General features: G+C 38.8%; 1 protein-coding gene across 2 annotated transcripts in view; it reads right to left on the reverse strand.

The window, feature by feature from the left end:
- TLN2 (talin 2) overlaps positions 1–12886 on the reverse strand; it is a 247679-nt gene that overhangs the window by 182672 nt on the left and 52121 nt on the right. For both annotated transcript variants that reach the window (XM_019533415.1, XM_019533414.1), the window contains exons 5-7: positions 11841–11993; positions 8992–9134; positions 7057–7184 (exon numbers count right to left, since the gene is read on the reverse strand). In XM_019533415.1, the coding sequence (XP_019388960.1) occupies positions 7057–7184; positions 8992–9134; positions 11841–11993 (424 nt within the window). The remainder of the gene's footprint in view (positions 1–7056; positions 7185–8991; positions 9135–11840; positions 11994–12886) is intronic.

Below are 12886 nucleotides of genomic sequence, written 5' to 3' on the forward strand. Positions count from 1 at the left end.
GTAGAGGGTCTAGTCAGGCTTGGAGCACAACAGTATTAAAAGTCTGTAAGTTGTTCTTGCTGAACTTCTAGTCCAAAATGTAAGAAATCTAGTTTTTACATTATTTTCACCTTTGTCTAAGATCACACAAAGAAAGGATTTTGGATATATCCAAACCAAAACTAGAAAATGGGCTTCTTCCCTTTCTGGATAAATGTCTAATTTATAACTGTAGGGGAAAGGTTGGATGCCTCAATTTATATGTAAAAGGCTCTTCCTGAAATTGTGAGGTATGTTAAATTAGTGGGTTTAAGCCCACCTCTAATAAAAGAAGCTGATTTCTAATGGCAGTCAAATAATGGATTACGCAGAAAAAACCCACAAATATTGTTAAGATACCTGAAGGAGGGAAAAAATGAACCATGGAAATGAGTCTACAAAACCAATGGGCATTTTTTTTAATGTAACGGTCTTTCCTGAAACAAAGGACAATGAAAATAGTTCCTACCATTATTCTATCAAGTCCAGATTCCCAACAAAGGGAAAAATGCTGCCTTTTTAACTGGCTGCTTCCATGGACATCATCATATGGATGATGGTTCTGAACGTAACAGCTCCCAAACACAACTAGAAGAACTTGTGAAAACGGCAAAATTCTTTGCATGGCAAGTAATGGAGATACAATGATATACTGCTCAAGAATGGAATTATCAACCTGTTTTCTACTCCAGTGGACACCCTTGAGCAGTTTTTCTCAAGGTTATGTCATGTACACTTCAGTGTGTATAAATAAATACTAACTTCCCGTGCTCCTCTATCATCTATATGTTATTGATAACGTCCAGTAAGGTAGTATCTGTAGTAACATTGGTTACTGATTTTTACTTTGCAGGAAAAAATGCCCACATCTTTGGAGACTAAATAGCATTGCTAATTAAATCATGAAAGGAGAATAGAAAGAAAAAAACAGTAGGAAAAATATTTGTGCATAATAGAACAACACGTTTAACATTAGCAATTTAATGTGATTTATATTATTTTCAGTGAATTAAGAGTTTGATTTCCTTTCTAATAGTTGGACTCCTTCCTGGTCATATTAAAATGGGATAGTTAGTTTCCAAGTTTTCCTTTTGCACTTCTCTAATAGATAACTGTACTGGTCCATGATCTGGCCAGTCTGTTCTGCCTTGTGTAGCTGATATAGCATTATTAACTAATTATTTGGAAATTGGCCTCATATCTATTTGTGTACATAGTTTGTGTGGTGTTGAATAAAAAGCTCTCTCTCTTTTGGATTTATACATCTCTAGAAATCACAACATTCATAATCTTAGTGCTGCACCTGATTTTCTGTCCTTTGTTATACCTCCATCAGCTCCATCTACTTTTGAGTCCAAAACACAGTATTTATAGTCTCCTCCCAAAATATCGCCCTGTTTAAATTTCTCTGAAGTTTGAGATGGCTTTCTAAAGAAAGACATCTGGCTCTCCCTGATTTGGTGAGTTAACATTCTATTTCCAACAGTTCTTTTAACAAGTGTGCACCTGCCTTCCATATCCATATATGTTTCTTTTAGCTGAAAGGTAAATGATAAATTATAATTGCAACTCCTCTTTCAGTCAGTTTATCTGGAGCTATATGGGGGGAGGAGGAGTGAAACCACTTGCCTCTTACGTATTCACTGAATTCCTTTTAAAGGTGCATTTCTTGGATGAAGCAAAAATCTGGTGGTTCATCTTTGATGGCTTGTAGCACTTTCTTCTATTTAATATTATTAAGAACCTTAACATTTACAGTGTAAAACCAGAGTTAATTCAACATCACAAGAACAGTATGTTGCCACCTGCTGAATTGGTTTCTGTGACTTTGTAGTTTTTACTCTATTAGTAAATAACCTTATCTTTGAATCTGGGTTTAAACTGTCTGCACAAAGAGGTTCTTTCTTTTCTGAAGGATTATTTTGGATTCAAAACATGTTTTACCCCACCTTCCCAACTTACCCACCCTAATTCCTCCTCCACCCACTTCCTCAAAAGCAAACAACCTTAACTTTATGCACCAGCCTTACCAATGCTTTGTGTTTTTTAGTCTCTTCCCCCTCCTCCCTGTGTTCTCAAGTAAACCCTACTAGAAAGTGCCCTTTCCCCACCTCCACATCCCATTTGTAAAAATGTATAGATTCACCAATGCTCCAGTAAAGTCAGTAGTTAAACTACCCTTCTGATGTGGTGAACTACTTGCCACTTCGGGTGAAATCATAGTATTATTTTATGGACTTATAGCTGAGATGAATGGTGTGGGACCAGTCTGTGGGTGGGATCAGGCCTGCAGACAGGTTTCTCATGCCAGACCAAGTGCATGTCCTCAAGTGGGTATGGCATCTGTTGCAGCCAGGCCAGGACTGAACTGCACATGATGCCCAGTTCAGCACATGAATGCTCCATGCTGGATCCAGAGAATGGCTGGAGTGGGTGCAGTGTGCATCACACTGGCCTCACCAGGACTGTGCCACCTATGCCAACCCACTTCGGGATGCGCACTGGATCTGGCAAGGAGCAGATGTGGGGTCTCCAAATGGAAAGACTGAGCGCTGTGAGTGGGGTCAGCTGGTATGAGCCACATGCTACCTCTGAATCAACTCTGAAACCCACAGGCAGCAGTCAGGGTTGGATGACAGGTCTCTCTTGGTCAGATCCAGACCACAAACAAAGGATTATCACCAAGGGAGGGAGGAAGCCATGAAGCAGGCCAGTCCCTCCCCCAGAGGAGGCCCCTTTTTCCCCAAACCCTCTTGATTTTGTCTTTTCCTTTATTTTCCTACTTGCACTCTCATTTTTTTAATGAGGGCTCTGCCTTTACAATTTCAAACCACACGTTTCTCTACCCAAATTACTTCAAGTAGGGTTTCAAACATTAACAACCTCTGCAGGATTTACTTATACTTAGCAAGCCTATTCCTACATTTTCACATCTTCTTGTAAATCATAGTTCTGCAACTCTTCATCTCAGGTTTCCTGTCATTATTCCTCATGATCTTCCTTCTTTTGTTTTTTGTTCATAATCTGCCACTCCATATTTCTGTTTTGAGCTTCAAGATCTTTGTTGGAAACTGATTGTGCTTCCAAGTTGTCTTCTGTTAGTTGGAATCTTTCGAGTACTCCAACTCCTGCCTTATTTTTAATGATGCATTGCTGTCCTTCCTGAGCAAACAGAACTTAAAGGATAGCCCCATCTGTATTTTGTCTTTGCTTCTCTGAATCATGTTGCATAATTTCTTTCAGTCCTTTTATTTAGAGTGGAATACGATGCATCTTGAAAAAAATGTGTACTTTGTATCCATCCAATTTAACTGTAGAGAGTTCTCTAGATGTTGTTTTTGTTTGCAGGAAAGTATTCTTACAATGTTATCACTAAGTCTATTTGTGCTGGGAGAAGCACAAATATTATCTATGAATATCAGTGAGCCTGCTTCTGGCTCTAAGGTTTATAGTGGTTCTTCAAAGAATTTAGTAAGATCCCCTTTCTTTGCCCTACAGGGATATTCTTGGTTTTAATATTTTTCCTCCTTCCATGAGATTTTCCATATTTCCATTTTTATTGAGAGCTTTTTCCTTTTTTTCTTTAAATCAGACTAATTCTGTTTTGGAATTCAGCATTAGCTTTAAAGGTTTTTCCACATTCTTCTCAGTATCTGTAATTCTGTTCCTAAATTCTTCCGTCTCAGATGCAATCTTGTCAAGCTTTTAGTTCAAGAACAGAGACCTGAACTCAGACGTGAACTCATCAAAGTCATCAGTGGTGCTGGAAGCTGCTTTAGTCGTCTTCTTCCCCTGCTTTATTTCCAGTTTCAGCAGCCATCTCTGAATACTCATGGTCTGCCAGTTGCTTCAGTTATTTCTTCTTGTGAATGTGTGTGGAGCTTTGCATATCAGTTTCCTTATATGCAGCTGCCCTTTAGCATTTAGGAGAAAATGTTTCTGAAGCCTGAATGGGGCTAGGGGTAGGTGATACCTTTAGATTATGCCACATTTCCCCTGGAGCTCTGGCTCTAAGCATCCATCCTCCACAGCAACATCACACAACCCCCAAATGATGTTTTTTAATGTTCATTAAAAGGTGGAATCATAAAGAAGAGATCTGATTGGTTACTGTTTTTACTTGGAAATCAAAGCTGTTGGTGGGTAGGTTTAGCCACTTTACACATTCTCATCTACATATGAATAGAAAGGAGATTTTTTTTAAACAGCTATCTTCTCATCAAATTTAACCACAACCTGCCTCTGTAGATGAAGAAGCAAAATTTAAACCCATTTTCATCAAGCTATTTAAGATCTGAGAGCCTGAAAGTTCTCACAGTTAATACTAATGTCTGCTTACTCTGGCATGTACTATAAGGAAATTCCAACAACCAGTATCTAAGTGTTAAAATGATGCAGGCACTAATCTTTATTTGTGCCAAGAGTAATTTATCAATGACAGAAAGGGATTAAAAAAGGAGAATTCTCCATATAAACAAGCTGTTAATATGGTAAATTAAACAAAGTTGTTTCAGCTGTACGCTAGGAAAGGGACCAACCCTACTTTCCTCCTACTTTTTTTTTTATAAGCAAATATAATCCCTTTAAGGAAGCTTTTAAGTGTGTTGAGATGACATTGGTTAGTCAATGGTTACTGATCAACCACATTTCAATTTAAGTTGTAACTTAATTAACATACAACTTCAACTCTTTCACACTTTGATTAATATATCAATATATTTCCATAGAAAGGAAAATAATATTTGCAAAACCTGGTCTAGAAATATTAACTCAAAATCTTGCTTTTGCTTTTCTGAAGTCAGTATTTTTTTTTAAACAAATGGAAGATAAAGTTGCGTAATTTCTTTCTTTTTGTTTTCTAATGAAAAGTAGTAGTAAGAGAACATATCCAAAAGAACTGGAATTAACCTGTACAAAGGAAATACATTGTTAGGGGCAGATAACATAACATTTCTCATTATGATAACAAGATTATACCTAATGGAAATAAAACAATTGACAGAAAAATCCCTACAGTTAACAATAAACTCCTGAAACTTGAGTCATTTATGAATTTCAAAGGAACAATCTCTAATTATTTTTACATTTCATTTCTAAAAAGCATAATGGGTATTGCACTGACATTTAGCTTTTTATAGCATTTTATAGCTTAATGAATTTCATATAGTCTGGCTTGCGCAGTGGAAGTGAAAATATATATCCTGCAGTACATGTCTAATACACAAATAATGCCACAAGACTGGACAATTTTTTATTCTATGGAATTAGACCAAGAGACAGAAAACCTGGAGGGTTCTTGGCAGCTGAGGTCTGCTGACATTGCATAGCCACTGAAGAGACTGGCCAAACAGACGCTTTTATGGGAATTTCGTGCAGTAAGATAAACCTTAAAGACATCTTTAAAAACAAAACCAATAAAACACATCCTTTAAAAAAAAGAAATCTTTGCTATGAACACTAAAATCCATGGGTCATAACCTTTGCTTAGCACTATCTTGTCATAATATGGTATGATAATGGGTTGCCACAGGAATGGTATCAGGTTGGGAATAGGCTTGAATAGAGGGACTGTAGAATAAAAGAGGCTCTTAAGTAATAGTTATGCAAATAGTCTCAATAAGAGGGAATAAAGGCTAGAACTATATTATGTCTATTACATAGTGTTTTCACACTTCTAAGAGAAATCAGCAGCTCTTTAAGTACTGCTTCATTGTCCAATCAGCAGTGAGACTAAATCCAGACTGTACAAAAGAACGCTGATTCCTCAGATTAATTGGAACTGAAGGATATTTGCTTATGTGATTTGTTTGCATAACTGAGCATCATATAACAGCTGCTTTAGGGAACTGTTCCAAAAATAAAGCATTTCAGACATTCTAGGCTGCAGTATAGCACATTTCAAAGTAAGTCACCATTTAAAAGAGATTCTTTGGGCTACATTAAAGCAAATGTCAGGTCACACCTGACATCAAAGATTCATCAACGATTTCTCCGCGTGTCAAAAACAGAACACACCCACTGCTCTATGTATCTCATTCTTCACATTTAAGCTTAATCATGACCCCCCTACAGCCCTACTTGAAGGCAAGTCTTCTCTACCTGCTTAGCAGCTGATCAAGCCCTTTGCACATTCCCCTGTCTGTCCTCCTTACATTTCTATTCCTTTCCTACTACGTTCTGTGCATACCAGCTAGGAAAAAAAAAAAAAATCAGTAGACATTCAGTGTGTGTAGTTTTTAGTCAAATTTAACCCTTTGCTTAAGGAGAGACAAGAAAATTCGGAAAGGCAGCATAGCTAAAGTGAAGCAGTGTCCATATACAGAATTCATTGTTCTCCAAATTTGCAAGGGCGGATACAGGCCTTGCTCAGTATCATGCGGTGGCAGGGTAAGTCTGTTTCTCAGATTTGGAATTCTTTCTCTATCTCTCTCTAAAAAATTTAATATAGGAAGAGATGTAACAACTCTCCTGAAATCGAAAGGTAATTATATAAACTGATACAGTGCAACTGCCTGCATGATTCTGGAGTGATACAAATATAGTGAACCTGATCCAGCTTTAATCCTGCTTTATTCAGGATCCACGTGTTGGTGACTTAACAAAAGTTGTATCACCACAGGATAAGGCAAGCATGACAGTTGCTCTCCTGGGTCGCATATCAGCATCCCTTCTCAAAGCACTGAGATGCATTTATCCACAGCCTTGGTCATCACTAAATACACTTAGTGCTGGGAATATTAGTCAACAGCCCCACAGCCCCTTTTAACTCATGATCTTTATACACTTCAGTAACAAATAAACGATCAATCTGGCTGTGATACACAGACTAGACAGCAATATTGAGGCAAACAGACAAAAGCTGACAATCAGGAACAGAACCCAGGCTTCCTGAATCCTACACCTGTGCATTAAACACACTTCAGTCCTTTCCATTATGCTTCCCATGTATTCTAGGGCCCAAGCAGCCCCTAGTTCTTGCCGACCCTGCACTGTTTGCAAAGATGATCTTCAAATTTAGACATAAGCAAAGCAGCTTACTCCAAGAATCCAGGCTTGTGTTTGTGCTCCACATGAGGTCCAAACTGAATCTGTGCTTGAAAGCCTCCAAACTCACAAGCCTTCTCGAAGGAGACCGGATGGGAGCCATTCAGGATGTCATCTCGAGCCTAAAAAGGTAAGCAAAGACATGTCAAGCACATCAGAAGCAGTTACGGTGCCTCTGAAATTCCTCAAAAGCCTGAACAAAAACCAAGAATCAAGCAGCAAGCTTTCCTGTCAGAATAAATTTGTTATTCCACTGTGGATATGTTTGTGACTAATAAAATAAACAAAAGGCCAGATTCTCCCCTGGTGAGAACCTCCATAGCCAAACTGAAATTAAGCCAGCTAGATCTGTTTACGTTAGCTAAGGATCCGACCTAAACAGTTTATATTGGGAGGGTGGAAACGGGAGGGGGGTGAGGGCAAAGAGAGAGAGAGAGATTCAATACTATAATAAAAAAGAAAGTTATCTACTTAGTATGTAAAATATTGACTGCACCTGTAGGGTTGAAAGACAACTGCATTTTCCACTCTTCTTCTGTGCATATATTTAGTGGTTGCAGAAGGTGCTAGATTTAAAAGCTAGGCTGAAAAATGAAGTGGTACTTAGCCAAAGAGCAGGTAATGGAATGGAAGCACTGGTGCATGCTGCTTCAATAGGGACACAGGGGGACCCACTGAAGTGGAAAGGGCTGTTAAAAGTGAAATATTCTTGAACATTTAAAAATATAAGTGAGGTATGCAAACAATGTCATCTTTATCATTTGCCCTAGAGTTCTGAAATGTTGCACTTTCAACAGTCCCATGTGAATCCAGCTGTTGGGGACAGCTTTCAAGCAAAGCAGAAAGACACTATTTATTGCGTAATCACTTTTTACTATCTTGTAAATTCTAACACAAAGTACACAACATCTGAACCAACTACTTAAAAGAAAAGTTTTACAGAAAACCTTACATATTCCCTGACTGCATGACATCAGTGATGATTAAGGGAATCCCTCTGAATTAATTTTATACTCAGACACCCTTTGTATCTGTATCAGAATGTAAAGTCCATTCCAAAATCTCTCTTTCACTTCTCCTTTTTAAGTTTTGGGTTTTTTTAAATACATTTACACACCCTTGCAAGTAAGTTTGTTTTAGACTCAGGTAAAATGACTTCAATGCTTATGAAATCTGACAGCAGCAAAACTGAAATGTCCTTTTATTAAGTGGGCAAGTACTCTAGGCTTTTCCTCCAAACATACAATTCTGTGGCATACTGCTAATCACAACCGTACCCAAGCAGAAAGTGATTCACAAGAGATATGTCCTGAGACACAAAATAAGTCTAATGAAAATTTTTACAATGGCCTTCACATTGTATTTGCTTCATTGCTAGTGTTTACAGTTGCCAGAATCCCAGTCAAATTGAAACCTAGAGTCAAGTTGTATGTAGTTTCCCTTCATTCATAAATACTTTTCAGGTGAAATTCTGCTTTAGTTGCACAAACAATTTTTTGTCCATGGGGTTGCCAAGATAAACAAGATAAACAAATGGGTCCTTCATCAGAACTTGGTGAAAAATTCTGCTGGCACACAAGCAGGAATAGAATCCAGTTCCTTCCTTATAGCAGTTCTTGTTCCTTAAGCAGATGGGCATATATATACATATTGGCTAACTATACACAAGACATCAGATCCCTGTTTAAAACTCTATTTTGCTTCCCAGAACAAGGCAGACCCACACATCTACACCTACTCTCACCTGCAGAAGTTAGGTTCAGGGAATGGGCCACTGAACATCCCCAATTTCCAATTCAAGTTCTGGTGTACGATAATAAAGAAATGGATGGAAGTGACAGCTCAACACAACTGGTTACAACATTTGTTATGTACCTTGAAGGACAATTCGATAGGATGCAAGAGGTTTCTCTGCTCCACATACTATACCTGAACATAAAGCAAGTTCAGCTGAACAGGGTCTCTGGAGTCTACGTTCTGGTCTGAATAAAAGAACTTCCGCCTCAGCAGCAGTGTTTCATTTTCATCAACTCCTTGTTCTCTGAATGTTCGACTGTGATCTAGCCAGTTTACTGGAACAGAGCCACAATACATATTAGTAGGTGTTCAATCTTGCCAACTCAGATTTTGTTTGTGAAAACTGTATGCATGTCCTCTTTCCTGAAGTCCCAGCTCCTGGCATCGTGATTACATGAGAACCATTACTGCTCTTCTTTGTAGCCCTCAATGATTCTGAGAGAAGCTTGAAAATAAATCCACGTAGTTTTGAAAACAAAACAACAGATTAATAATAAAAAAGCTATTTTTAAAGTCCCAATTTGGGCCCTCAGTGTTTGCAGTGCTTGTAACTGGAAATACTATGTATAAACCCTAAATGTAGGTGTTCTCTCAAACATTTTCTTCAAGTAGAATGTAAAAATAGGCTGCTATGTAAGCTCATTTATGCATGATAACATTAAAGTGTATTCTCCTCGTTTGAGTAGCTAAGTATTGGAACATGATACCACAATAATGGATTCCATAGCAAAACAAGTTAGATGTAGGAAATACATACATTGATAAAGTAGAAATATAGTGTGGTGTTCTGTGAGTTTTCCTTCAAGCTAAGTAGATGTATTCAGTATTCATATGCATGAATCTGCTACCCTACTTAGCTGGGATCATGAATGTGAAGAAAGTTTTGGACACAGTCCCACGTGACATTCTAATAAGCAAACTGGAGAAATACAGGTAGACAAAATTATTGTTAGATGAATACCTACTACGCTGAGTAACAACATGCAAAAAATAACTATAAATGGATCAAAGTCATCTTGGCACAAGGTTTCATGTGGAGTTCACACAATGTCTGTTCTAGGTCTCATGCTGCTTAACATTTGTATGAGTAACTTGGGTACAGGAGGAGGAATCTTACCAATCAAGTTCACAGATGACCAAAAAACCATGAGCACTTGCAATTTAGAGGCTCCAAACAGTATTCAATCAGATTGTGATAAATTAGAGAACTCAGCTACAGGCAACAAACTGAAATTCAACCGAGACAACTGTAAAGATCTACAGCTGGAAAAAAACAATCCCCAAACCCTCAGATAGATGCATACAGAATAGGGGATAACTGGATAGACAGGAGCACTACTAGGAAGCATCTGGAGACTTTGCTGAATAAATGCAACATGAATTGGCAAAATGCTCATGGCTCAAAAAAAAAAAAATACAATTCTGGGCTTCATTATCAGAAACACAGGAAGAAACAGTACCATTCTACTCAGTGCTGTTCAGGCCTCAGCTGGAGTACTGCACTTTTGGGCACTGCATTTTAAGGATGTCAAGAAACTGGAGATGATTCATAAGTGAACAGGCGAATGACAGGGATGATAAAGAAGGTGGCATGCAAGCCGTATAAAGAAGGGTTGTGAGAACTAGGTATGTTTAGTTTAGAGCCACTGTTCTAAAACATGGCAAAAATGGAAGTCCTTAACCTAAAAATCTTTCTACAGATGGAACAAATGGTGTGCCAGTTAAAAATAGTTCTGGTTTGTTGTACTGTAAGCACTCTTTCCTCATGATTTAAACATCAAGAAACAAAGCAAGCACTGTTTAGGTTCCTTCTATATTTTATTCAGAGATCAGCAAAGATAAAGCTGTATTTTACAGACCTACAGCACAAGATATGTTAAAAGAATGAGAGGATATCAGTCATTAAATATACTTCCTTAGTAAAATAAAATGAGACCATTAAGGAAACAAACTTCCTACTGAACTGCCACGAGAGAAAAAGATATCCCTAAACCTTGCACTGGTTTTCACCTATGCCCTACCTCTTGTGCCTAAAAGTAACACAGCCTGTTAAAACACCACAGCAAAAGACACCATATGCACATATATGGCACTGTACCTATTCTTATAAAACTTTTCTGGATTTGTAAAAGAAAGCCAAATTTGATGGGAGATAATTCCAGGACAAAACCCCACCCTTCTGTGTCCCTTTTCCTCATGCTTCTCTGTTTCATAGATTTCATAGACATTAGGGCTGGAAGGGACCTCGTAAGATCATTGGGTCCAGCCCCCTACCCCAGGGGCAGGAAGTCAGCTAGGGCCAAAGGATACCAGCAAGATAAGCATCCAAATGTTTCTTGAAAGTGTTCAGAGTAGGTGCTTGCACCACCTCTGGGGAGAGTTTGTTCCAGGCCTTGGGGGCTTAGACAGTAAAGAAGTTTTTCCTTATGTTCAGCCTAAAACTGTTTTGCAGAAGTTTGTGACTGTTGGACCTTGTCATCCCCTGGGGTACTCTGGTGAACAGGTGTTCTCCCAGATCCTGATGTACTTATAGGCTACTACCAGGTCACCTCTGAGCCTGTGCTTCTCCAAGCTGATGAGTCCCATAGCTCACAGCCTGTCTTCATAAGGCCTGTTCTCTTGTCCTCTGATCATGCATGTGGCTCTCCTCTGGACTCTTTCAAGCTTCTCCACATCCTTCCTGAATTGTGGAGCCCAGAATTGGATGCACTACTCCAGCTGTGGCTTCACCAAGGCTGAGTACAGTGGGAGGATGACATCCTAGGTCTTGTTCAAGATGCATCAGTAGATGGATGCCAGAGTTTTGGTTGCTTTGCCAGCTGTGGTATCACACTGGTGGCTCGCGTTCATCTTGTGATCAATCATGACCCTCAAGTCTCTTTCAGTCATGGTGCTAGTGAGTATAGCATTGCCGAGCCTGTAAGTGTGATGCAGGTTTGTACATTTAATTAGTTATATAACCTTTTGGGGTGAACACTTACAGTCATCATCTGTATGGAGTTTTGCCTTCAACTTCTCCATTTTTCTCTCATCTCGTAACAATGTCCTGTCTTTCTTAAGTGTTCCTGTTCCCTCCTCCTTTTTCTCTTCAATGCTCTCCTGGATTAGGGAGTATTCTTCATAATTTGTTATTCCTGCAAGTTCAAGCAACACCAGCCTTTGAAACATGAAAAATGTAATGTACACAAAAAGACAGAGGCAAAGGATTTGTTCTAAATATTAAAAATACATTTATTGTATATGTAGAAAAAAGTAACTGATCAAGCCACCTCAGGAACAAGGGGGCTTTTTTGGTGAGAAAGACCAGCAGGGTTCAGCTCTGGTGTAATCTGTACAGGGGTAAATTCCAGAACAGGGGACATGCCACAGTAAATTTTCTCTCACAGACTCCTTCAATTTCTTCTTTGTGGACTGGACATTTTTTGCATACCAAGTATGTCCACGGAAACATGGCAGAACACACTGAGAAACAGCCTCTGAAACATCTGGTTCCTTTAGGGCTTTCTAGCTGTCAGCCTTCACTATGAATTTTACATGGAAATGGATTGGAGGCCAGGATGGCGCACATAGCACATGTTTATGTTGCTCTGATTTCCTTGTCCTGCTTCTGTTTTTCATTACTTGGTAAGCATTAACAGGATGCTCTGGGCTATACAGAACTGCAAATAAAATGGATTTTCTAACATGGACACACATAAAAATGAGTCTAAGACACTCTTTAAGTGGATAAATTAAACCATATTAAAAGCCCATATAAACATTTAAATTTTAAATTAAAGCAGCCTTAAATTGATTTGGCTTTATTCACTTCATATTTACTTAAATCCAAGATGAGGCTTTTTCCCTCTCCAATAATTAAAGAAGGAAAAAAAGATTTGAATTCGAGTAAGGCCTGGCAGAGGCAGCAGCTCTGTTTGGGCTTAGGCTCGGGACTGAAGTCATAGCTGAGCCACTGCCGGTCCTAGGCGGGAATGGCTCATTTGGTGGGGGAAAGAGTGGGGGGAGCGGGGCAGGGGAACCTACTGGG

The sequence above is a fragment of the Crocodylus porosus genome, unplaced genomic scaffold (genome assembly GCF_001723895.1).
Source record: "Crocodylus porosus isolate Cpor-Errol unplaced genomic scaffold, CroPor_comp1, whole genome shotgun sequence".
Lineage (NCBI taxonomy): Eukaryota > Metazoa > Chordata > Crocodylia > Crocodylidae > Crocodylus > Crocodylus porosus.